Source organism: Mus pahari, chromosome 23 (genome assembly GCF_900095145.1).
Source record: "Mus pahari chromosome 23, PAHARI_EIJ_v1.1, whole genome shotgun sequence".
NCBI lineage: Eukaryota > Metazoa > Chordata > Mammalia > Rodentia > Muridae > Mus > Mus pahari.
Window position 1 is genome coordinate 13,499,206 of NC_034612.1, and position 25,702 is coordinate 13,524,907.

Below are 25,702 nucleotides of genomic sequence, written 5' to 3' on the forward strand. Positions count from 1 at the left end.
TCTGTGTAGCCCTGGCTGTCCTGGAACTCACTCTGTAGACCAGGCTGGCCTCGAACTCAGAAATCCACCTGCCTCTGCCTCCCAAGGGCTAAGATTAAAGGTGTGCACCACCACTGCTGCTGCCTCCACCTGATGGGCACATTTCAATAATGTATCCCAGAAGTGTCTTCAGAAATATGGAGTTAATTGTACAGATAGAACCTCTAGGGAAGTTAATATTTACAACCGCAGATACAACAACAAATACATAAAAAGCAGTTTTTAAAAACTCTCCCAATTTCTATCTCTAGATCCTAAACAGTCATTTTCTAAGTCTATAGAATCCCCACATTTCAAAACAAGAATCAACTGGGCGAAAGACAGGAGGAGGCAGGAAGGTGATAATGAAGCTCTGGGCGGCGGGGGATTTTGATCTCATTATCATATCACACTTGTGGGGCTCCCCTGCCACTGCCTTGCTGGCCAGGCCTCAGCAGCTCACCATGGCTGCACATTGTACCACGGGACGTCTGTCTGTAGTACAGCGGGCGTCCTCTCAGGGGAGAAGAGCAGGATTTAACAAAGGTCACAGGAACTTGTTTTTGAGAACAACACTTATGCCCTCACACCCCTCATTTAGCACAGCACGGTCGTTACAGGCCTGAGAAAAAGTCTAAAAATCAAGAAAGCCTTGCTGGTGACGTAGCTCAGAAGCAGAGGACTGTGTAGCATAGTCAGGACTCTGAGCGTTAATACCCAGTGCCAGAAAAATAAATAAGAAAACTTCTTAAAAAGAAAAGAAAGAAAACCTTGGGGCCCCCTTGAATCTGTACTATTAAAATGAAACAGCTATACTATAGCCCAACTTTAAAAAAAAAAAGATTTATTTCTAATTATGTGTTCGTGTGTGTGTGTGTGTGTGTGTGTGTGTGTTCGTGTGTTCGTGTGTGTGTGTGTGTGGGGGGGGGTCATCTTTGTGTGGATATGTCTATGTGGTTCAGGTACTAGAGAAGGCCGGAAGGGGGCCTCAGAGTCCCTGGAACTGTGAGTGCAGGGAATTGAACTCTGGTCCTCTACCAGAGCAGCTCTTATCCACTGAGCCCCATGCCAGCCCTCAGCAAGCTGTTTAAACTGCTGATCACAGTTCAGAGAGGACCATGGAAATGAACATGGGGGTCCCAAAACATTGGTTTCTGAACAGGCACTGTCCACAAATTAACTAAAAAACGTTTCTGGCAGTGCCTACTAGAGCCTTGGTCCTGAATACACCCTGTGGGGCACCTGCAGGCCACAGACCCTGCCTAAATCTGGCAGCTCAGGGTCAAGGCTACTTCACACTATCAACTGCAGGAATTTCACTCTACAAAAGGTTTCTGTTCTTAAAGAAATGCAACAGTTTAGTTACAGAAAATTTAATATTTTCCTACAGGAATTCCAGGCTAGCCGGGGCTACATAGTGACAACCTGTCTAGGAGGAAAAAAAAAGGAACATATGACATTGAAACTGCTCCTTAGGGGACCAGGGATGCACTGTAGTTAGCAGTGTCCAGCACACAGGAAGCCCTGGGTTTAGTCCACAGCACTGCACAAACCAGCTGTAGTGTGCAGGCCTGTGATCCCAGAAGAGTCAAGAATTCAAGGTCATAAAAGCTACATCATGGCCGAAAAGCAAATATCAGGCCGCCTAGGTCGCCAAGACCCTGCCTCAAAAACACCAAATAAATTAAACAGACAAAAAGTAAACACAAGTAAAACTGCTATTTGAGTTTAGCTTTTCCTTCCTCTTTCCCTTTTTTTCAATCATTAAGTGGGGGCTGAGGAGAGAGCTGTGAAGAGTGGCTGCTGAGGAGGTACCAGGACAGGAGTCTGACTCCCAGAGCCTATATAAAAAGCTGAAGGTACAGGACCGGAAAATGGCTCAGAGGCTATGAACACTGGAGCAGGGTTCGGTTCCCAGCACTCCCTGGGTGGCTCACACCTATCCCTAAGCGTAGCTTCAGGAGACCCAACCCCTGCTCTGACTTCACTGGCACCAGGCTTGGGTGTGGTGTACAAGCATACAGGCCAGGCGCTCATCATCTACATAAAAACAATTACACCTAAAGGAAAAAAAAGTATAGTGACACACATTTGTAATCTCCATGCTGGGAAAGAAGAGATGAGGGGATTCCTGGGGCTTGCTGGCCACAGCCTGTGCTGAAGGACGAGAGACCTGGTCTCAAACAAACAAAACAAAAAACAACATCCAAGGGAAGGAGCGGTGGCAGTACACACCTAGCACTCGGGAGGCAGAGGCAGTCAGATCCCTGAGTTCGAGGCCAGTCTGGTCTACAGAGTGAGTTCTAGGAGAGCCAGGGCTACAGAGGCCCCGTCTCAAAAACAACAAATCCCAGTAGTTCCTGAAAAACATCACCTAAAATAGGGTGATCTCTGGCTTCCATATGCAAAAGAGGTATACATGCGTGTATACACCCCCCCATACCCCCTCGCCCACACACCTGTTTTTGAGAACTTTTTCTTTTTTTGGTTTTCTCGAGACAGGGTTTCTCTGTGTAGCCCTGGCTGTCCTCAAACTCAGAAATCTGCCTGCCTCTGCCTCCCGAGTGCTGGTTTTGAGAACCTTTAATTTCCAAGGATTTCTTTTTTTTCTTCACCCACTCTACCCTCTTTTTTGAGATAGGGTCTCAATTGCAGCCCTGGCTGGCCAGAGATCCACCTGCCTCTGCCTCTCAAGTGCTGGATTAAAGTGGTATGCAACCAGGCCTGCTTCCATTATTTTGAAATGGCCCTAAACATACCCCTGCCATTCTTTACTGTACATTATGTATGAAGGGGCAGTCTAAGTATTCACAATTATAAAATCAAAGTACCACTCCACTCTGAAAACAAAACGAAAACCCCTGAAGATGCCCTAGGCCCAGATTATCAAATATTCAGCCAAGATTTCATTCTTTACAAGTCAGCACACATGGGCACCTCCTAAGGATGCAAATTTGCTTTCTGTCTTTAATAGTTGGTAAAATTATGAGCATATCAAGGAATTGTTTTCAATAAGGGTCCTTTTGCTTTCTTAGTCTGGTTTATACCTGATTACATACTAAACATCTCAGGCAAATAGAAGTCCGAGCCGCAAAGCTCTGGCAGCGTGGCCAGGATGGCAGCTGAGGCGTGTCTCACCTCGAACGCTGCAGAGATGATCTTCGCCTTCTTGCTAAGCACAGAGCCCACAGCGTTGAAATTCTTGTCTCGGATCTCAGCATAGAGTTCCTCTGCGGAGTTGAGCTGAAGCTTCTTCGCCTCCGTGGGAAGGTCCTTCCCGCCGCCACCACCCTGCTTCTTGGGTGCAAATTTCTCTGGAGGCAACTTCACATAACCTGAAGTTGGAGAACACGCACTTGAGCAGTTACAGGAAGACCCAAGACTCAGATGCTTGGGCAGCAGTTTATTTGCCGTCAGCCATAAGCCAATCAGTGACCCGTGACTCCTGAGAGTGTTAGAAGACAAAGGCTCTGGGTTCTCACTTCCCATGGCCCACGCCCAGGCATGGCGGCTCTTCAGCACCCATGACAGCTCTAATAGTCATTATGGACAGACAGAGAGTCATCACAACCATGAGTTTCTAAAAAGGGATTTCACTGGCATGGAGATGCCCCAGGTGAACCCCAACACTCAGGAGAACTTCTGTGAGTTTGGGACCGGCCTGTACCATGTAGCAGCAAACAAGATAGAAAATTCTAGAGTGTTCACAGTAAGTAATGAAAGGTCATAGGGTTTTTTAGAAGAAAATAATTATTTTTATGTGTATGGATGTTTTGGCTGTGTGTGTGTTTGCCTGCCATGTGCATGTGGTGCTCAAGGAGACCAGAAGAGGATGCTAGTTGCCCTGGGACTGGAGTTATAGACAGGAGTTATCACGAGGGTGCTAGGAACCAAACCTGGGTCCTACAAGAGCAGCCAGTGCTCTTAATCACTGAACCCCCAAGGCTGGGGCTTTTTAAGATGAAACTTTTTTTTTGATTTTTCGAGACATGGTTTCTCTGTGTAGCCCTGGCTGTCCTGGAACTCACTTTGCAGACTAGGCTGGCCTTGAACTTGGAAATCCGCCTGCCTCTGCCTCCCGAGTGCTGGGATTAAAGGTTTGCACCACCATGCCCAGCTTCTTTTTTATAAAAACAATTGTGTGTACAACTTGTGGGAGTCAGTTCTCTCCTTCCACACAGGGGTCCCAGGGATCAAATGTAGGCTGTAGAGCTTGGCGTCACGTTCCTTTACCAGCTGAGCCATCTTAACATGATGGTAACACTTTTAGATCCTTAAAAATCCTGCATCACGGAATGTGGTGAGAAAGGTAACCTGACCCACAATAAAACCTTATATGCACAGGTGCTTTTAAGGTCATAAATGTAAATGACACAGATTCAGCTAACTAACCCACCTTAAACCCAGATGCACTGAGGAAATGAGTGTTACATCCCACGTGTGCTGAGACTAGCCATCATTATACCAAGTCACACATGAAGTTGAAGGCTGGCAAGACGGCTCAGTAGATGAACCAGGTTCAACCCTACACCTCACGTGGTGGATAGATAGAACCAATGACGCGCCTGTCCTCTGTCCTCACCTGAGGCATTTAAGACAACCTGTACAATTTGGGTTTTTTTGTTTTTTTTTTTTTGTATTTTTCGAGACAGGGTTTCTCTGTGTAGCCCTGGCTGTCCTGGAACTCACCCTGTAGACCAGACTGGCCTCAAACTCAGAAATCCGCCTGCCTCTGCCTCCCGAGTGCTGGGATTAAAGGCGTGCGCCACCACGCCCGGCACAACCTGTACAATTTGATTTCCAGTTTACTCTGGGAAATAAATTCTGCAAAGACAGAGACACTTCCAAGAAGGAATGCTATTGCTGGGGTTTTGGCTACAGCAGGGGCAGGCAGGTCCAGGGGTGGCGGCTGGGGGGGGCGCACATGTTTTCTTTGCTCTTTTTTCCCAGTTTCTCCTTAATCAGCATTGGCGTCATGACGACACAGTGTGAGGAGGCTGTGAGTCCACCGGTGTGCTCTCTCTCCTTAGCCAGCCCTCCCTCTCTCACAGGCATTCCTCCCTCAGCCTTCCTCATCCCTAAGCCCAGGCTCTCCTCTGACCATCTCCTGGGTGCAGACCTCATCCCTAAGCCCAGGCTCTCCTCTGACCATCTCCTGGGTGCAGACCTCATCCCTAAGCCCAGGCTCTCCTCTGACCATCTCCTGGGTGCAGACCTCATCCCTAAGCCCAGGCTCTCCTCTGACCATCTCCTGGGTGCAGACCTCATCCCTAAGCCCAGGCTCTCCTCTGACCATCTCCTGGGTGCACTCTGCAGAGGCCCACACCATGTTCTGATTGCTGCCTGCTTTCCAGCATCCTGGGATGAACTCTTCTTCCAAGGAAGAGTGAGGTTAGGATACCATTTTAGGGAACAAATTAAAAAACAAAACAAGACAAGACATGCGGCAGTATCATTAGGTCTCTATGGAAACACATCTTCTCTATCCTCAGCTGCCACCGTCCTGTTCCCCCGCCTCACACTCACTGTCTTGACAAAATGTACAGATTGCAAATTGACCACTTTGTCCACTCTACATTTAAACATCCACAGGCCTTTAGTGCGTAGTTTTAGGGCGCAGCAGTCAGTTCTAGACATTCTCACCCTAAAAGGAGCCAGCAGCAGCCCATATCTTGCCTCCCAGGTTCTATGGGTTCCAGATCTTTAAATATCTGCAGCTCTAGAATGTCTAGAGGCCAGGCCAAGACAGACAGCCTGGGTGCGTTTGCATGCATGTGGCATGCATGTGCTTGACCATCCATGGCAAAAAGAACAAAGGGGTTGTCTCCTCTGGACATTGGACACTAAGTGGATGTAAGCTCTAAGGACAGCCACAACATAGGTGTTTTTTGATATGTGGCATAAATCAAGACCATTAATAATTCCTCACATTTTAAAGCTAACAGAATCAAATATTATGTTGGCCAAAACTATACAAATAAAACATGCTGTGACCTCTGTCCTAACCACTTGATAAGCCCTGGTCTTAGTGACCTGGACCCCAAGCAGTCACTGAGAATTCTGCCGTCTGCACACTTCAGCTCCCTGCATTTGTACTGCTTCTCGGCTCATGAACATCCACCTAAACGTTCCACTTCCCTCCAGACCCAGCCGCTCTCCTATTCTCCGCCAGCCACAGGGGGCTGTGGGGCCACACGTGGCCAGCCTCGGCTCCTGTGCAGCAGGCACAGTGGGCATGGACCACGTGGCCAGACGGAGTCAGCGGAGTGGTCATCAGATGATGACTGATCAGGCCTTAGACCCACAAGACAAGTCAGCGTTCTTTTCCAGCTGTGCTGGCTTAAATGCAAAGGAAGCTTTCTAAATAACCATTGGGCGGGGCACGGTGGTGACCATCAACAGTCTAACCTTCCAACTTGGGAGCTAAACCAAGAAGACCAGAGTTCATGGCCAGCCTGGGCTAGAATGCAACACTTTGTATCAAAAAGATTAAAAAAAAATCAGGGCTGGTGAGATGGCTCAGTGGGTAAGAGCACCCGACTGCTCTTCTGAAGGTCCAGAGTTCAAATCCCAGCAACCACATGGTGGCTCACAACCATCCATAACAAGATCTGATGCCCTCTTCTGGAGTGTACTTACATATAATAAATAAATAAATCTTTAAAAAAAAATAATAATAATAATCAGGGGCCCAGTGAGAGGCCAATGGGTAAAAGTGCTTGTCACCAAGCCCGATGACCTGACTACAGTCCCCAGGGCCCACATGGTAGAAGGAGAGAATCAACTCCTGAAAGCTGTCCTCTGACCTCCGTATAGTCATGGTAGGTGCCACACACATGCAGGTGCACACACATATACAATAAATTAAAAATGTAGAGAAAACTTTAAATAAGGTAAGTATGATCAAAATATATTAGATACATGTATGAAATTGTCAAAGAAGACACAAAGAATATTTTTAAAAGATAATAAATAAGGTAGGTGTTGTGGCACACTTTTACTCTCAGTTCTGCTGAGATTAATCTCCACACAGTGAGACTCAGTCTCAAAATACATACATACATCATACATACATACATACATCATACATACATACAAGATAAACAGATGGCTAAAGAGCAAGGTCGAGCACAGAGCCTCCAGAGGCCTCGCCCTTTCAGCCATATCCCTCTCCTGAGTGCTATCTCCTCGTCATGTAATACTGCCCATCAACGATACACACAGAGATGACCACAGTGTATAATGGGGACACACTGTCCGTATAGTCTCCCAGGCTCCACATTTGCCACTTCTGTGGCTCCACAGAATGTGTGATGCTCTCAAGCATTCGGGCTATTTAAAACACAGCCCTCCCTCATCCTCTCTGGAATGATGATTCCTCAAGGGACATTCCTGGGATTGTTGCCGGAATTAATAACTTTATATGCTGCCAACTTGCTTCCAAAAAACATTTTTTTTTTAAATTACTCTCTCCTTTCTAACCATCAATAGGTATTAGATCTTCAGCCAATCATAAGAGGCGCACACCTTAATTCCCAGGACTCAGAGGCAGGTAGATCTCTGAGTTCGAGGTCACCTGGTCTACAGAGTGAATTCCAGGACAGCCAGGGCTATGCAGAGAAGGAAGGAAGAAAAAGAGAAGAGAAACTGGATTTTTAGTTAGGTGTGATAACTCAAACCTTAATGTAATCACAACATTAGGGAGGCAAAGGCCTGCCTGAGCTATATGGTAAATCCCATGTGAGCTTTGGCTCTGTATGAACACTCAGTCTCAAAACACAAGGGGTCGGGGTGGAGCGGAGGAGAAGAAGAAAAATAGAACCCCCTGGCCTTTACATTTAAACAACACTCTAGAAGAAACCATAAAGCCACAGCCTGCACACAGCGGATACTTTTATCCTAACTGCGATATAGCTGCTATCCCAACATGTCGGCTCACTCACTGTTCTGAATGCCGTAAATCTCGTCGATGAGGCCTTCGTACGTGAGCTGGGAGGCGAGCGGCGTCAGGAGATCCACGTTGCGATCAAGCAGTAAAAGGTTATCAAACACGGGGAACACTGAGTTCTGGCTTCCTGTGAATTCCCGCTTCATCCTGACCATCATATTGGCCACTTGCTAGAAACAAAACATGGGCTCAGGAAGTCTCCCGGGAACTAGCAGAGTTTAAGGCTCTGCTACAGAGAAAACAATACTCCAAAGGTGGAAAAAAGAAAAGCAGCCAGGGCCAGGCTGATGTGAAATAAATGGCTAACAGGAAGCACCTACAGTTAACCACCATCCAGCTCAGAGCCAACAGTGGCCACCCTACCCCAGTCACAACCAATGCCTGCTACACAGGACGGTCATGTTCTACAATCTCTAAAGATGATGCAGTAACCAGCGCTGATCCAGTGCTCCTAAGAGAAACACAGGTACCTATGAGCCTCTGCTCATAGCGTGTGTTCGTTCGTTCGTTCGTTCATTCATTCATTCATGTATAAGATTTAGTTATTTTTAGGGCAGAAGAGATGGTTTAGTAGTTAAGAGCACTTACTGTTCTTGCAGGGAGCCTAGGTTCAATTCCCTGCCCCCACCTCTAGTAGCTTACAACCAAATGGAAGTCCAGTTATAAGGAACCCATCTACACACTCTCTGCCCTCTGTAGTACCTGCACATAAACTCACAGATGCATAGAAATAAAAGAAATGTAAAGATTTAGTGGTTCTTATTTACACGAGTACATCTGTCTGAGGGTGACTTTGTGCACATGAGTGCAGTGCCCAGCTTGGTTTTAAGAGGGCATTCAGTGCTGGAGGATTAAGTACAGAGTGGGGGTTACTTCCCTTCATATCAATTTCCTGTGTAGTATTGGAAAATGTCTCAGAACCCCGCAGGAGCCATCCCTGAACTAAGATCAGGAGTGCGGTTGGTTCAGGCTGACTGATCGCCCACGTGGACTTGCATGTGCAGAGCTGCGTCCCCTGCAGAGGCTTTCCACCGGAGTCTCCCATGCTCCAGGTACCTGAACTGAAGCTTCAAGGCAGCTCCTCGGAGACCCAAACGCTGCTTCCTTCCTTCCTTCCATCTGCCTTTGGCCTCCTCCCATCTCCCTTTACTTCCTGTCTGTTCCCTTGTATGCCCTTAGCCTAGAATTACAGACGGTTGCTGCCGGATGTGGGAGCTGAGAACTGAACTTGGGTTCTCTGGAAGAGCAGGAAGTGTTCTTAACCACTGAGCCATCTCTCCAGCCCCTGGTCACAGCTTTTGTCCACAGATCAATAATAAACCTTGCGTCTTATTTTGCGTTTAGTCAGCAGCTGATACGTTACTGAAGGCTGGACTCTGGTGGCGTACACCTTTGATCCTAGCACTCAAGAGGCAGAGGCAGGCAAATCTCTAAGTTTGAGACCAGTCTGGTCTACAAAGGAAGTCCCAGGATAGCTAGGGCTATACAGGGAAACTATGTCTCAAAAAACCATTCATTCATACAGGACTCACAGCCGAGAGCTCTGTGACTCTGGCCCCAATGAAACTTACCTAAGCCACACTATACATCTACGCCATGATCAGAATACATTTAAAAGGCACAGTCACCAAACAAGTGCACAAATGTGAACAACTGCTTCTAAGCACACTTGTGACCTTGGTCACCTCTGGGAACATCTCACGGTGGGCATGTTCCCAAGCCCTGTGAGTACTGACCGTGTGGTGAGTGACTGTGAACTGCAGGGAGGAAATGAAGCCCTCAACACAGAAGTATGGGTAATGGCATGGGTGCACATGAAGTAAAGGGGTTGGCTGTGTCTCTCAAGTTCCCCCCCTTTGACCCCTCTTTTGGATAAAGCCAGAAGACAGAGGGTTCTTACCCGAGCACACTCTCCCTTCCCAAAGATCTGGGGGATAGTTCCATACAGCGCCTGCAGGGTCATCAGCCCCTTGGCTGCGTGGTACAGGCTGGTCTGGTCGCCTTCCAGGTAGCACTCCTGTGGAGACAAAGCCAGCTTCTGTGGATCACCACCACCATTATCAACTGTTTTACAATCACCATCCAGTTACAAGTCAAAATGGTGGCTGGCACAGGAGTCCTGGCTACATGACATCCCACTTGAGACAGGCAAAAGATAGAGATGAAAAACATGAAGCAGAAAAAGTCAAAATGGTTCTCTTTTGTAGACCAGTTCTGGTGGCACGTGTCTTTCATCTCAGAACTCAGGAGGAGAGGCAAGGAGATCTGTATGTTCAAGGCCAGCCTGGTCTACACAGCACTTCAAGCCAGCCAAGGATACAGAGTGAAACCTTGTCTCAAAGAAAAAGAAAAGAAAAGAGGGTACCTTTTGTCCCAACACCCCACTGCTATTACCTTAGGGTCTCTTCAGTATCCAAAGCAAGGAGCAGAGGAAGGGGGAGGTGATGACCAGCAGAGTGGGCTGTCCCAGCAAACACACCACAGGGGTTTATACTGCACACTGGAAGCCTGGTCTCTGACTCGTCTAGGACTGACGTTTATGGCTCTTTCCCAGCACAACAGCCCAGGACAAGGATGCCACGAGATGCATGTTTTGGAATCCTTCCAAAGGGGAGGATGACAAGCCATGGCTCACTCCATCTTAAAAAGCTGTGTTACTACAACGACTTTCCTTCTGTAATGCTAGCTTTAGAAAAGATTTCCAAGCTAATGAGAGGGGTTTCTTTTCTTTTGATTTTTCGAGACCAAGTTTTTCTGTGTAGCTCTGGTTGTCCTGGAACTCACTCTGTGGACCAGGCTGGTCTTGGAACTGAAAGGCATCCACCTACCTCTTCCTCCTAAATTAAAGGAGTTCGCTGTCAAAGCTGGCAAGACAGATCTCTTTTTGACTCTTGTTTTGGTAGTTCTGGGAATCAAACCCAGGGCCTCGAGCACACTGTTCCACTTCTGAGCGACACCCTCAGTAACAACAGATTTAATACTGGTCACTCACTGGAAACATAACTCTGGATCGGCTGGGGCCTCGGCGATTACCACAGTCAGTGAGGGAGTCCAACACATTAATGGCCCACTTCTTCCACAGGGAATCCATCCCACATGGCATTTCAAGCTACAGGGACATTTTAGGATGAATGCTACTACACATTAATATTTAAAAGCTTGTATTCTGGGCCCCAAACTCGCTCACCTACACAACAGAAACCCTTATAGTTTTTACTAGGTTGGCTGCCTTTAGATACTCTGGTATTTAGTTATTAAAATGAACACGCTAACACTATGAGCTGGCACTGAACATTCAGTGGGGTGAGCCCAGTCTCACACTCAATTCAGACCTGGGGTTGGCGTTAACTTCAGGCACACCTCTCAGTTCTAAAACCCAGGGCACACAGAGAAAGAATGTTGTGTGTGCTATGAGTGAGGGCTACAGAAAGTCTATCTAAAAAAGAAATTAAGAAATTAAAACAGTCCTTAAAACCCAGTAAAACAAAAGAATCACAGAGAGAGAGAGAGACAAAGAGAGACAGAGAGCGTGTGAGAGATCTTTATGACTTCTATAAAAAGAAGACACGGGGAAAGCAGCCTCTTCATCACTCTGTACCCTAATTAAAAAAAATTACTATGTAAATGACTTACATTTACAAAATTGGGGGGGGGGCGGCAGTTAGGGCAGGGTTGAGACAGGGTTTCACTATGAACTCCTAGCTATCCTGGAATTCACTATACAGACCAGGCAAAGAGGTCCACCCATGCCGGGCGTGGTGGCATGCGCCTTTAATCCTAGCACTCTGGAGGCAGAGGCAGGCGGATTTCTGAGTTCGAGGCCAGCCTGGTCTACAAAGTGAGTTCCAGGACAGCCAGGGCTATACAGAGAAACCCTGTCTCGAAAAACCAAAAAAAAAAAAAAAGAAAGAAACTGGAGGACCAAGAGTTCAAGGCTAGCCTGCGCTTCGTGAGACCTTGTCCTAAAATAGCAAAATAGATTTGATTCAAATACACTGTACTTGTGAATAAATTTTAAGCAAGATATTAAAAACAAACGAACACCAATGGGAACTATCATGCCCATAATCTGAGCACTTAGGAAGCTGAGGGGGGAGGACGGCAAGGGAGGCCACCACAGACTACAGAACAAGGCCATGCCATCAAAAAGTGGGGTTAGGGTGAGATGGAGATGTCTGGAAAGCAAGCTCAGTGGTTGAGAGCTCTTGATGTTTAAGTAGCAGGGTAACAGGGTTCAAATTCACTCACACATACATTCACACACACACACACACACACACACACACCACACACAGAGCCAGGTGTGGTTGAACAGGCACTTGTGTAACCCTAGAGCTGGGGAAGCAGATGAGAGGGTGTCTGAAGCTGTTGGCCACCCTGTCTCAAGGGAATAAGGCGGAGACATCCTCTTTTGCACACACATATTACATATACACAAAAAGGGAAGAGACAGAGAAAGAGGAGCTGGGCAGAGAACCATGAGCAAGCAATTTGGCAAGAAGAGCACATCCGACAGGAACACACACTGGTCTCTCCTCCATAGACCACAGATGTGGGCCTCCCCTCCATAGAGCACAGATGCGAATGGAAGCAGCAGCGTGGCACATCCAGCAGTAAATAACACCGACGTCTGTGGGCCAGCACTTGGGAGGTGTATCAGAGGCAGGTGCATCTCTGAGTTCCAGACTAGCCAGGTCCACACAGTGAGAACACATCAAAGTTTGATGTTAAGGAAACGTCAAACTTACTTTGAAAGCACCCTCTGACTCCATGGATAAGAGGTCCCCATCAAATGGAATGAGATCCAAACTGTACTCCTCTCGATGAATAAAGGATCCCAAAACTCCCAGGTCCTTCAGCCGTTGCTCACACAGTAGGCTCCGGCGAGGCACAAACAAAATATGGAAATCCCTGGTAGGGCCACGCCTGTCCTCACTGCAAAGGAAGTGACCACGATTAGCTTATGTGCTGCTTAGGATCAGAGGTTGCTTTTCTGGGCACCTCTACGACCTGGCAGGCACCAAACACACACTGCTTACAGAAACACATAAAGGCAGACTCTCAAGGGCGCAGGGATGGCTCTGAGGGCAGGGGCGTGGGCTACTCTTTCAGGGGATGACAGCTAGGTTCCCAGCACCTACATGGCAACTGACAACTGTCTGAATTCCAGTTCCAGGGTATCCAGCACTCTCTTCTGGCCTCCAAAGGCACCACAGCACATATACATAATATTCAGGCAAATGCTTATACACATAAAACAAAAATAAAACTTAAAAAAAAAAAAAAGCCAGACGCTCATACCCAAATTGTTAATAAAATTCTAATTCTAGAAATCTGATTCTAGAAATCACATCACATGACAGACAGATACACACACACACACACACACACACACACCAAAACCAGATCTTACAACAGCACATCTGTGTTTTCTGAAAACAAATGCCTCTTTAACCGAACCAGTTTAACACAACAGTCTTGTATTAAAATGAGACCTTCTGTTCCCTAGTCCCCTTGTTTGTGGACTTCTAAGAACAGCCACACGCAGTCTAGGTTTTCAGGGGCCCCATCAATCAACTGTACCAGAGGGCTTTATAGAGTGGATTCCACATCCACTTACTTGATTCCACAGTTCTTACTTGTTTATGAAATTCAAGCCCACTACAGCAGTTTGAAAACAACAGCCACCAGAAGTTTCCGTGTGGTGTTTTTTAAGGCAGGGTTCTCTCTGCTGACAAAGGCTGGAAGTTTTAGCCATCATCAGAGAGTGAAGTTATTTCCTTCAAGCTATTCAGAGCACTGCCACGTGTCTTCCACCGTGCCCCTAACATTTTGCTATGTCTGGTCCCACTCTTCCAAATGATGGCCGTCTAACACTCTGACAAGAGGGTGAATGAAGGTACTGGGAACATTAAAGTCTTTATAACGACAACTGGGCAGGAAGAGTTCAGCAGGGGAAAGCGCCTACGCCAAACCTAATGACCTGCATCCAATCCCTGGGACATCCTCGGGAGGACAGAACTCATTCCTACCAGTCGTCTTCTGACCTCCACGCAGGCACACACCATTCCTCCAAAATAAATAAAGAGATAAACAAACAAACACCTTTTAAAGCCCAACGTCTTTTGAACCACAAAACTCTGAGGTACCTGAGTACGTTCTCAGCAATTATGTCCATCAACTCTAGCCTGGGTCTGACCAAAAAAATGATGTTCTTGACATCAGCTGCTGGCAAACGACTTCCCTTAAGTGTGAACATTTTTTCCACTTCATGTTCCTAGGGAAGCACACACAAGACTAGTAAGAACCCTGAACTCTGTCTTCTTCAGATCTGTAATTCATAGTCCCAACCAAACACATGAAGGTCCAAGCTGCAAGATAAAGCCGTTGTTTCTGCATCCGCAGGCCAACCACTCTGACACAGCACGATGGCCAAGGCACTGCGGCACAGTCACACAAGACAGCGCTTGTGCACGGAGTGGTTTTGTTTCTGTTTTTTTTTTTTTTTTTTCCTGTGGCATGCCAGACATCAATTTCGGGACCTCGTGCATACCAGGCAAAAACACTGCCACTGAGAAGCACCCTCTAGGCTGAACGTTAATCATGCATTAATACCAGTGTTTGTTCAGCTCACATAGCTTTGCAAGTGATTATTCAGGAAGATATGTCAGAATCCCATTACCCGCACTAGGCACGATTAATTATTAATTCTTGAACAAATCTCATATGCATATTACCTTTAGTAACGAGTACTGTGCGATCAGTCCAAATGGTCCAGTTAAGTACTCATCCCACACTATTGCCTGTAAGAGGGGAGAGACACTCAGAAATTCCACCAACAGAAATGGCAGTTATAACCAGTAAGAATATATTTTTATAAGGTTTAATATTTTTCCCTGCCCCACCCCCACTTTATTTTAATTATGTCTAGTTCTATGTGTCTGTGCTTCGATATGTGAATGTGGGCGCAGGTCCCCTCAGAGGCCAGACCCATCAGATTTCCAAGGATCTGGGGTTCCAAGTGGTTGTCTATAGGTGCTGGGAACTGATCCGGGCTCCTCTGGAAGAGCTACACTCCCTCTTCACCTCTAAGCTACTTTCCAGATCCAAGGAATATTCTTCTGAAATTTGGAGTTAGGATTTTTAAAGGCTCTGGTCACATTATAGCTGAAAAAAACCTTCCACGAAGGGGGAAATTCCATGACACTGGCATCAGAGGTCCCTGCTTCCTCCAGGAGAAACACTTCGTAAACCTGGTCCATACAATCTATTATATGTGATTTCAACATCATTTTCGGTTTAATATTGCCCCCTGTGATTTAATAATCTGCCTTTTTGACTCAATGACAGCAAGTAACCACCTTAGTTGAAGCTATATTTCCAAAACTGATTCTTTTTTTTGGGGGGGGGGGTGTCGTGTCTTGGTTTTCGAGACAGGGTTTCTCTGTGTAGCCCTGGCTGTCCTGGAACTCACTCTGTAGACCAGGCTGGCCTTGAACTCAGAAATCCACCTGCCTCTGCCTCTCAAGTGCTGGGACGAAAGGCATGTGCCACCACTGCCCGGCCCAAAACTGATTTTTAGAGCATCTGTTTTGATTTTCTCTTCAGATTAGAACTTCCCATTCTCTGGAGAGGGATGGGGTATGACTAATAAATCCCAGACTAGAGAGGAAAAAAAAAATGCTTAAAAGAAAACCTCACAGCATGGCTCATGCCAGTAGTGCCAGAGGCAAGAGGAAGGAGGAGAGCTGGCAGGAACCGTCTATACCGCCAGGAATTGGCTCAAAAATAAAATGGAGAGCCGATCCCAGCACTCAGAGGCAGGGACAGGTGGATCTCAGTGAGTTCGAGGCCAGCCAGGCCAGGGCTACACGGCGCTACCCTGTCTCAAACTAACACTGGGAGGAAACAAGGAAGGAAGGAGATAATTCTACGAAGTCCCGATCTAGCCCGCCTCCCTTCTAAGCTGGGTGCTTTAACAGACAAAACGATCCGTGGTTGAAGTTACGAAGTGACAGCTCGTCTTTCACCAGCGATGTGCTGTGCCGAGGGCTGTGGGCGTGCGTGCTTCCAGGCTGGGAAGGACAACAGCGTCGCAGGTCGGAGAGCTCGGGGCCAGGGTCTGTCGCGCCCCAGGGCCTCGCACAATCCCGCCGGCCAGGCCTGGCGGCGCCGGGGAACCGTCCCTCACCTTGCTCCCAGCGCACTTGTCCAGGAACTCGCGCAGCTCCCGGCGCACCGCCTCGCGCAGCACGTTCAGGTTCACTCGGCCGTACGACAGGTGCGCTGCCATCTTGCCCGGGCACCCGTGTTTCCCCCAGACGCCGCCTGCGTCACGTGACGGGACGTTCACGTGACCCGAGTCGCTGACGCACGCTGAACGCGAAAGGCGGAGTCCAGCGAACAGCGAAGCTCCCTCAAGGTCCTAGTGCGCATGCGAGGAGGCGTGTCCTCCTTGCCCCGCCCCCTTTTGAAGTATTTTCCCCACCGTGCCTAAGAATGGTGAGCAGTGAAGACTGAGTCTTTGTTTGTTTGTTTCAAGACGGGGTTTCTTTTCTTGTTTTCTTTTTTTGGGGGGGGGGGGGTTGAGACAGGGTTTCTCTGTGTAGCCCTGGCTGCCCTGGAACTCACTCTGTAGAGCAGGCTGGCCTCGAACTCAGAAATCCGCCTGCCTCTGCCTCCCAAGTGCTGGGATTAAAGGAGTGCGCCACCATCGCCCGATCTTAAGGATGCAATTTAGATGTTATTTGTCGCGTTTAAAAGCACCACCCTTCCATCTTCGCAGCTAGAATACTGGTGTAAAATGGCGATTGAGACCAAACTACAAAATGCACCTTACTACACCCAGTAAGTGGTTCAATCGAAGACCAGGCTTGTCTCTGCAAGTTCGAGGCCAGCCTGGTTAACATCTAGAGCTCCAGGACAACCAGGGCTACACAGTGAGACCTGTCTCCACATAAACAAACAATAAACGGACTGGAGAGATGGTTCAGCAGTTAAGAGCACTTGCTGCTCTTCCAAAGGACCAGGTTCCCAGGATCCACATGATAGCTCGTGGCCATCTGTAACTCCGGTTCCAGGGTGTTGTGTTTTATAAAGCAAGAAAAGGAAGCCAGGGATATGTTTGATAGAGTGAGGTATGGTGAAGTGGAAGGGGTGCCTCTGCGAGCTCATGCGGAGACATCCCTTCCCCCTTGAGGTACTAGCCATATGATGGATATAGCATGGAATAGAGTTTATTTAGGGCATGGGGAGGGGAGTTGAGAAAGGAGAGAAAAGAGAGAGGGAGGGGGAGGAGGAGAAGGAGAAGAGGAGGAGGAGGAAAGAGAGGGAAGGGAAAGAGGAAGAAAATAGAGGAGTAGAGGCTGGACCCCATGGAGAGAGACAGTGAAGGGGAAAGGGGAGAGAAGGGACAGAGAGGGAAGAGGGTAAGAGAGTGAGAAGAGGGCAAGCAGCCTCTTTTATACCGAGTCAGGCACACATGGCTGTTGCCAGGTAACTGCGCAGCAGAGCCTGGAAGAAATGCTAACACAGGGGATCTAGTGCCCCTTTCTTGCCTCGGAGGGCACAGCACACAGCACTGATAAGATACTTTCGGGCAAACACATTTTAAAAAATAGAAGAGAGAGATGGCTTCATGGGAACACACTGTTCTTCCAGAGAGCCAGATTTGGGGATCTAGCACCCACAGGGCAGCTCAAAACTGCCTGGAACTCCAGAACTCCAGGTCCAAATCCACTAATGCCACCTCTGACCTCCCTGGACTCACCGACGGCTAATGATACTAAAGTTGAGAATAATGTCCCGTTGCAAGGTATTATTTTTTATTTATATTTATTTTACGTATACGAATACACTGTCTGATGCCCTCTTCAGACGCACCAGAAGAGGGCATCGGATGCTGTTGCAGATGGTTGTGAGCCACCATGTGGTTGCTGGGAATTGAACTCAGAACCTCTGGAAGAGGAGTCAGTGCTCTTAACCGCTGAGCCATCTCTCCAGCCCCCGCAAGGTATTATTTACAATGGTTTCTTTTGAAGCAACTGTGTGGGGAGGCAGTCATTTAGTAGATATTCAAAGGCGAGCACTCAACTAGTTAGGTAGATAACCTAACAGTTTTGAGAGTTTCTAAGGAGTTGTGGATTACTAATCAGAGGCTGAGTAGCACAGGCCTATAATCCCAGCACGTGGGAGGTAGACGAGGAGGAGAGTAAGTGGTAAACCTGTGTGGTCTACATAGTAAGGCCTTATCTCAAAATCAAAGTCTGGGGATATGGCACAATGGTACATTGCTTGCTAGGACTTGAAAGGCCTTTGGTTTGACCCCAATCACAAATAAATAAATAGATAGATAGATAGATAAATAAATAAATGGAATCAAACATTGCTGTAACCAGAACACTGAAGCTTACATTTCCAGTTCTCATAAGAACCAGTAAAAAGAGACAAGAAGAAATTATTAAAAACTTACTTTTAGGGGCTAGAGAGGTGGGCTCAACTGTTAAGAGTACTGACTACTCTTCCAAAAGTCCTGAGTTCAAACCCCAGCAACCACATGGTGGCTCACAACCATCTACAATGGGATTGAATGCCCACCAGGTGATTCTGAAGAGAGCCACAGTGTACTCACATACATAAAATAAACGAGTCTTTTTTTAAAAACGTACTTTTATTATTTTTAATTGTGTGTAGGTGTCTGTGTTTGTCTGCATGTGAGTTTGTGCACTTGAGTGCAGGCACCCTCAGAGGCCAGAGGTATCAGTTCCCCCGGAAGCGGATTTACAGCCATGGTTGCTAGGAAACCTATAGCCGTCTTCCGGAAGAGCAGCAAATGCTCTTAACCACCAAGGTGGCTCTCTGCTCCACCAAGTATGGAATCTTGAAGTCATGCTGTGTTCAGGGATCCAGCGACCTGAAAGGGTGATACAGGGGTGGAGGATGGAGGATGGGGACAGCAGTGCACAGGACCGCCAACTTGAGTTCAGTGTCATCACTCTGGTTAGGTGGTCAATCAATCACATTAACCTCTTATCACCTGGCTGCCTGAGCCCAGTCTGCCAGTGTTGTTAGTGTTTCTCCAACGCCATCTGGAAAGTTAACCCAACACAAGCAAGCTATGGATAGTACCTGTGTGCTAAGCTAGCAATGACTTGTATGTGCAAATTCCTGTTTACGCTATAGAGTGTGGAATATCTACTCCCATCCCCAACCCTGTCGGTCCCAATGCCATCTTTTTTCTTTTTAAATGTACTGATTAAAAAAGTGGATAATCCAATATATTTAACTTTTGATTTTTTTTTTTTTTTGTTTTTTCGAGACAGGGTTCCTCTGTATAGCCCTGGCTGTCCTGGAACTCACGTTGTAGACCAGGCTGGCCTCGAACTCAGAAAATATTTAACTTTTGAATGGCTCACAAAATGCTTTGAGATAAGATAGCAGTTATTTCTCTTCCTCTTCCAGCCTCTAACAGGGTCTCGTGTAGTCCATGCTGGTAGTGAACGATGTAGCTGAGACAGACTTTGAATTTTTGATCCCTCTCCAAAGTACTGGAGTGACAGATGCCTGCCACACATGACTTTGGTTTTTTTGTTTTTGTTTTTGTTTTTAAAAATGTTTGAGGCGAGCCTGGTCTACAGAGCTAGTTCTAGTATAGCCAAGGTTATAAAAAGCAACAAAAAAAAATATAACTTGAAAGGTCAAAGACATCTTTCATGTTCTGGTGGGAACAGAATTGATGACGGTTCATGACGTCACTCAGAAGCCCAGGATCCTCCCCTGAGGTTGTCAAGAGGTTGCGCAGTCTTCTGGGACACTTTCCCTCTGTGGGGTTGGAACCATTTTCGAGCTTTGAACACCCTGTCCCTCCTTGAGGCAGGGTCTCATCATATGAGCCAGGCTGGCCTTGAACTCCTGACAGTCTACCTTCCTCAGTCTCCCAACTGTCAGGATAACAGGTCTCCAGCTGTCTCTCCCCACCCCCATCCCCACCCCCACTTCTTATCTTTCCAGCAACACTAAACAGAAGTCCATGCCTTCTAGTACCTGGTATTTATGTGTGTACACATGTAGGTACATGCTCAGGCCAGATGACATCAGCTTTCATTTCTTTTCTTTTTTTTTTTTTTTTTTGGTTTTTCGAGACAGGGTTTCTCTGGGTAGTCCTGGCTGTCCTGGAACTCACTCTGTAGACCAGGCTGTCCTCGAACTCAGAAATCCACCTGCCTCTGCCCAGCTTTCATTTCTAAGGTGCCATCCGCCTTTGTAAAATTCTTTTACTGACTTGAAACTTGTCCAGTAGGTTAGGCCAGCTAGCCTAGGAAGCCCCTAGGGGCCTGCCTCCCTCCTCTGTGCTGGGATGACAAGTGTGGGCCACCATGTTCCACTTTGTGGGTTCTGGGATCAAACTCAAGTCCTGACTGAGCTATCTCCCCAGTTCCTTTTATTTCCAGACAAGTTCTCTTTCATGTACACCAGGTTATCCTCAAACTTGCTATACAACCAAGGAAGACCTCCTGGTATGATCCTCCTACTTCCAGCTTCCCAATGCAGGACTAGACTGACAGCATCATTCCCAAGTGTGTGGTGCTGAGGATTGAACCCTGAAGTATATATCCAGCTCCTGCTGACTTGTTTTTGTTTTCTGTGTAACACTGGCACTCCCTCTGTAGACCAGGCTAGCCTTGAATTCAGAGATCCATCTGCCTCTGCCTCTTGGGTGCTGGGATCAAATCAATGATTTTAAGGCTTAACATTCAAGTCTCTCCCTCTCTCTCCTCCCCTCCCCTCCTCCTCCTCCTCCTCCTCTTCTCTTCTCTTCTCTCCTTCTCTCTCTCTCTCTCTCTCTCTCTCTCTCAAGACAGGGTTTCTCTGTGTAGCCCTGGCTATCCTAGAACTCCCTTTGTAGACCAGGAACTCCCCTTCATAAACCAGGCTGTCCTTGAACTCACAGCGCTCAGCCTCCTTCTGCCTCCGGCGTGCTGGGATTAAAGGTGTGAGCTGCCGGGCGTGGTGGCGCACGCCTTTAATCCCAGCACTCGGGAGGCAGAGGCAGGCGGATTTCTGAGTTCGAGGCCAACCTGGTCTACAAAGTGAGTTCCAGGACAGCCAGAGCTATACAGAGAAACCCTGTCTCGAAAAAACCAAAAATAAATAAATAAATAAATAAAGGTGTGAGCCACCACCCCCTTGGCTTCTCTGCTCTTTTTTAGACAGGGTCTTATGTAGCTCAGGCTGGTCTCTAACTTGTCACATAGGCAAAGCTGGCCTTGAACTTCTGACTCTCCTGCCTCTGCCTCCAAAAGATTCAGCTACACAGAGAGCCGCTTCTCTGTTGTTTGTAGTTGTTTAGAAACTGGTTTTATAGAAGTGAAAGGAGTTATTTGGGGACTTGACATTGTGGCTCCATGGTAGAGGGAGGAACGGATTGCCTTTGGAATCTAAAGGGCTTTCCTACTTGAAGGAAAAAAAGAAAACGTGACAAATAATGCTAAGAATAATATGTGTTTACTACCACTGGCAAAAAACAAACAAACAAACAAACCAAAGAGACCCGAAACATTTATTAAAGTAGATACAGAACTCAGATTTTAATACTGCTTTCCATATTTTGTTTGTGAAATAATTCCTATAGTTTTATTAACCCAGAATGCCAACTGGCAACAGATGTGTCGACTGTTCAAGCACTCATCAAGCACAGGGGATAACCTTAAGGGGAGACAGGGCAAAGGCCTATATACAATGATGGAAGTTATCCTGCACACTGCGTGGCCGTGCAGGTGATTCCTTTTTACATATTCTCAAAGACATTCAAGTGAAGACAAACAGACTCAGACTGGCGGGGTCAACTCTTCAGTTGGTTGAGGTCCTTTGTTTTATCTCTTTTTTTTTTTTTGTGATAAGAAAATCAAAATGACTCATGTTGAATTTCTCATCATACATTCATTAAAAATACAGTAAAAAACAAACACACACACTCCACAAGTGTATAACGGAGGGTTGATCAGCTAGCTTAGCTCTCTTAAGAGTGGCTTAGTTTGCTGCTGGGGTTATCTGCTAAAGGACGGAGACATAAGCAAAGAGCAGGAGACTGTTCGCCCAGCTCCTCAGCTCTGGCTAGGAAACATCATGTAGACAAAGACGATGGTGAGCCTTTAAGGTGTTTTCTTTTTCATAAAGGTAAAAAAATCTGAAAAGAAGACACATTGTATAGACTTTTTCCCAAAATATAGATTCTTTTAAAAATATATATACATATAATATATAGACGTTGAAATTATGTAAAACCAGTAAAGAAAACACCACTGCCGGTCCATGGGTGCAGCATATAGATTAGAAAATGTCCCCACAGCAGTTCGGGGCTTTCCCCTCCCTTTGACCTGTTTCATGATTTAGAGTCACACCTAAGTATTTATTGTCAAGCCTGAAAAAAGGCCCTCCTGAGAGCAGGTAGTGCGAAGAGAAGAGCTTGGGATGAGAGTAAAGGAGGCAGGGAATTGCAGAGTTGGCGCAGGGTTTTTTTTTTTTTTTTTTTGAGCTTGGGATGAGAGTAAAGGAGGCAGGGAATTGCAGAGTTGGCGCAGGGTTTTTTTTTTTTTTTTTTTGGCAACTCATTCCAGTGTCAAAGCGTAACAACAACGACAACCTAAATATAGAGATGTAGCCAGGAAACAGTTTAGTGCAAATATGAGAGTCAACGGCATCACTTAAAGTTTCTTAAATAAGATACTGCCAGGGTCCCGCTTGTCCCAGAGGGCTTCTCTAGGAACAAACAGGAACTGTGCCTGGTACAATGTCTTAAAAATCCAGAAAACAAGGACGGAAGTGCAAGCCCGCCTACCAAATATTTATTATTATTTTAACTTACGAGGGGAAATGAAAGGGAAACGTGTTGAAGATCAAAATATTTTCTCAGATTTGTTGACAGGGGTCAAAAAATAAGGAGCTCTTCTGAAGTTGCACACCAATGCTGGCGGGGAACCGCTGAGGAGCCGGCATCGGGGAAACCTTTCCTGCCATCCCGGCTTCCTCAGAAGGTCTCATCGTCATTGCAGTTGGTTGCCCAGTGCCCAAACATCTCACAGATCTCACAGTACGGCCGCTCCTCGCTCCGGCTGCCGTGGTGAGTGGAATGGGGAGGGTCTTCCGACATCTGTGCCTGGGTGGGACAGTCCTCTGTATCGTGGAGGTCAAAGCAGTCACAAATGTCACAGAAGAGGCGGGGTTTCTTCTTGGACCGCTTCTCCTGGTCATCACTACAAATGTCAACATAGAAAACCAGGAAGTTGGTCAGAGGAAAAAAAAAACTCAGGAGGTGACAGAACTCCTAGAGAATTTTTAAATGCCTTGGGACTAACAATAGCCACAGCTAGCAGCTTCCAGGACAAACCTTTATAAAATGTGCAGGCGAGGCTGGAGGATGGCTCAGCTGTTAAGACAGAAGGCCCAGCACCCATAAGAGACTCATAACCATCTGGAACTCCAGTTTCACAGCATCTGATGCCCTCCCCTGGCCTCCAAGGGCACCAGGTACACATGTGGTGCACATATACACATGCCTACCAAATACTCGTATACACAAAATAAGTCTAATAAAGTGAGCAGCTTGGACCTCTGTGCTCTGTTATTCTTGCCATATGTATGGTGGTTTGCCCTGACAAAGTGGCCACACAGCAACAGGTTCTTTCTAGCTGACAGCTGCTGACGCTCAGATTTCTTCCGGTCATACCTGTCATAACTGTTCAGATCGTCCCCGTTGCCGTTGAGTGCAGCTTCAGACATCATCTCCACCTTCATCTTGAGGTCTTGATTCTTTCTTTGAAGGTCCACTATTACCGAGTTGAGGAAATCAATCTGATTTAAAAAAAAAAAAAAAAAAAAAGAAAAGAGAAGCAGTGAGCTATGTGGACATCTGAGCCTCTCACAGCTGCAGTATCTAGAAGTGGGGGAGGATGTGCTCACACCACAGCTGCAAACATGTGTCACAGCAGGCCAGGGACAGGGATGCTGAGGGAGCAGGATGAACCACAGCAAGCGGGAGATCACAGCTAGTGAGAGGCAAGGACCTTTCCTTCCTCCTCTCTCCATCCCTCAGTGTTGGTTACTAAGAAACTATTTTGTATCAAAAGACACTTTCAATTCATGTCATTGAGTCTTTGTAGCTGTGAATGGATAAACTTCACTTGTCATTCGGATAAATGACATTACACTCAAATCACTAATCTGTGGACTGGTGAAATGCTACTGAGAATTTTCAAGAAAACAAAACACTTTATACTATCCACAGTCAAAATCTCACATGTCTGAATACCTGGTTTATTTCCGGTATGTGTGTGTGCGTGCGTGTGCGCGCGCGTGTGTGTGTGTGTGTGTGTGTGTGTGTGTGTGTGTGTGCATGTGTGCGCGCGTGTGCGTGTGCGTGTGTGTGTGTACACACACAGGATGCCTTCAGAAGAGAAATAGGGACTTACTAGAGCAGGCCAAGCCCCCCTTCTGCTAAGGAGAGGTATGACACGCTCCCACTGGCAGCAAAGACAGCAAAGTGACCATCAAAGAGTAACATGTCCTGAACACTTCCTGTCTTTTAAGGGTACTCTAAAAACAAAACATTCTTCCCTCCTTTACAAAGTAAAAGGTTTCCTTTCTGTAAATTAAAAAGTCTCTCTCTCAATACCCACCTTTAGCTGTTCTTCCTGGCGAAGTATCCCAGGCCGGCCTCAGACTATTAAGGTAGGCCTGATATACACCTTTAGTCCCCACAGCAGGCTCTCTCTGTTACTTTAAAGCTAGCCTGGTCTATATAGTTAGTCCCCGTCTCAGACAAACAAAAAACAGAAGCCAAACTCAATTCACCTTGAACTTTCTTTCTTTACATTTTTTTTTTTAAAAGACAGGATCTTACCCTGTAGCTATCTCAAATTACTACAGCTCTTACTGCCTCTGCCTCCTGAATGCTGGGGTTACATGGATGTACTACCACACCTGACTTTCTTTCTTTTTTTTATTCTAGATTCATTCATTGTGCCTGTGTGGCTGTGGAGGTCAGGAGGGGCCACTGGATTCGCTGGAACTGGAGTTACAGATGTTTGTGGACCACCGTCTGGGTGCTGGGAACTGAACCCAGTCTTCTATAAGAGCAACCACTGCTCCTAACCACCGCGCCTCCTCCCCTGCCCCCACCTCTGACTTGCAGGTGGCATCTTCTGAGTCATTCTATAAGGCTCCATGCCAGGGACAAGGGGACCATGCACACAATCACACACGCACAAATGCACACAAATTAGGAAGGCATAAAACAAACCATTTGCTGATGGGAGGGAAAGAGTTGGCGGCAGCAGCAGAAACAGACGGAAGCAGAAGGGAAAGGGGGAGAAAAAACAGTGTTAATTCTGTACTATGCCTGGGAGACACTAAGAGACAAAGCTAACACTGGGTTGGTGGGAGTCTGGAAACTGGTTAAAGGAATTCCTTATAGCTCTGGATTTTAATATAGACCCACAGGTTTAGACAGATCCCAGTGTCCTGTCCACCAAAGGGGGACTGACTAAACTATGGTACATCCACATAATGGAATACTACACAGCTAAAGAAAGGGTATGCAAGGCTGGGCGTGGTGGCGCACGCCTTTAATCCCAGCACTGGGAGGCACAGGCAGGCGGATTTCTGAGTTCGAGGCCAGCCTGGTCTACAAAGTGAGTTCCAGGACAGCCAGGGCTACACAGAGAAACCCTGTCTCGAAAA

At 46.8% G+C, this 25,702-nt stretch overlaps 2 protein-coding genes across 2 annotated transcripts in view; both read right to left on the reverse strand.

Annotated features, from left to right (window-relative positions):
* Vps33a (VPS33A core subunit of CORVET and HOPS complexes) overlaps nucleotides 1-16,286 on the reverse strand; it is a 27,959-nt gene extending 11,673 nt beyond the window's left edge. Inside the window, exons 1-7 of the mRNA XM_021186781.2 lie at nucleotides 16,158-16,286; nucleotides 14,704-14,769; nucleotides 14,116-14,243; nucleotides 12,715-12,901; nucleotides 9,867-9,983; nucleotides 7,962-8,136; nucleotides 3,157-3,353 (exon numbers count right to left, since the gene is read on the reverse strand). Coding sequence (XP_021042440.1) covers nucleotides 3,157-3,353; nucleotides 7,962-8,136; nucleotides 9,867-9,983; nucleotides 12,715-12,901; nucleotides 14,116-14,243; nucleotides 14,704-14,769; nucleotides 16,158-16,259 — 972 coding nt within the window. The 5' untranslated portion in view covers nucleotides 16,260-16,286. The remainder of the gene's footprint in view (nucleotides 1-3,156; nucleotides 3,354-7,961; nucleotides 8,137-9,866; nucleotides 9,984-12,714; nucleotides 12,902-14,115; nucleotides 14,244-14,703; nucleotides 14,770-16,157) is intronic.
* Nucleotides 16,287-22,787: 6,501 nt separating this feature from the next.
* Clip1 (CAP-Gly domain containing linker protein 1) overlaps nucleotides 22,788-25,702 on the reverse strand; it is an 80,884-nt gene continuing 77,969 nt past the window's right edge. Inside the window, exons 25-27 of the mRNA XM_029533866.1 lie at nucleotides 25,263-25,268; nucleotides 23,691-23,815; nucleotides 22,788-23,217 (exon numbers count right to left, since the gene is read on the reverse strand). Coding sequence (XP_029389726.1) covers nucleotides 22,992-23,217; nucleotides 23,691-23,815; nucleotides 25,263-25,268 — 357 coding nt within the window. The 3' untranslated portion in view covers nucleotides 22,788-22,991. The remainder of the gene's footprint in view (nucleotides 23,218-23,690; nucleotides 23,816-25,262; nucleotides 25,269-25,702) is intronic.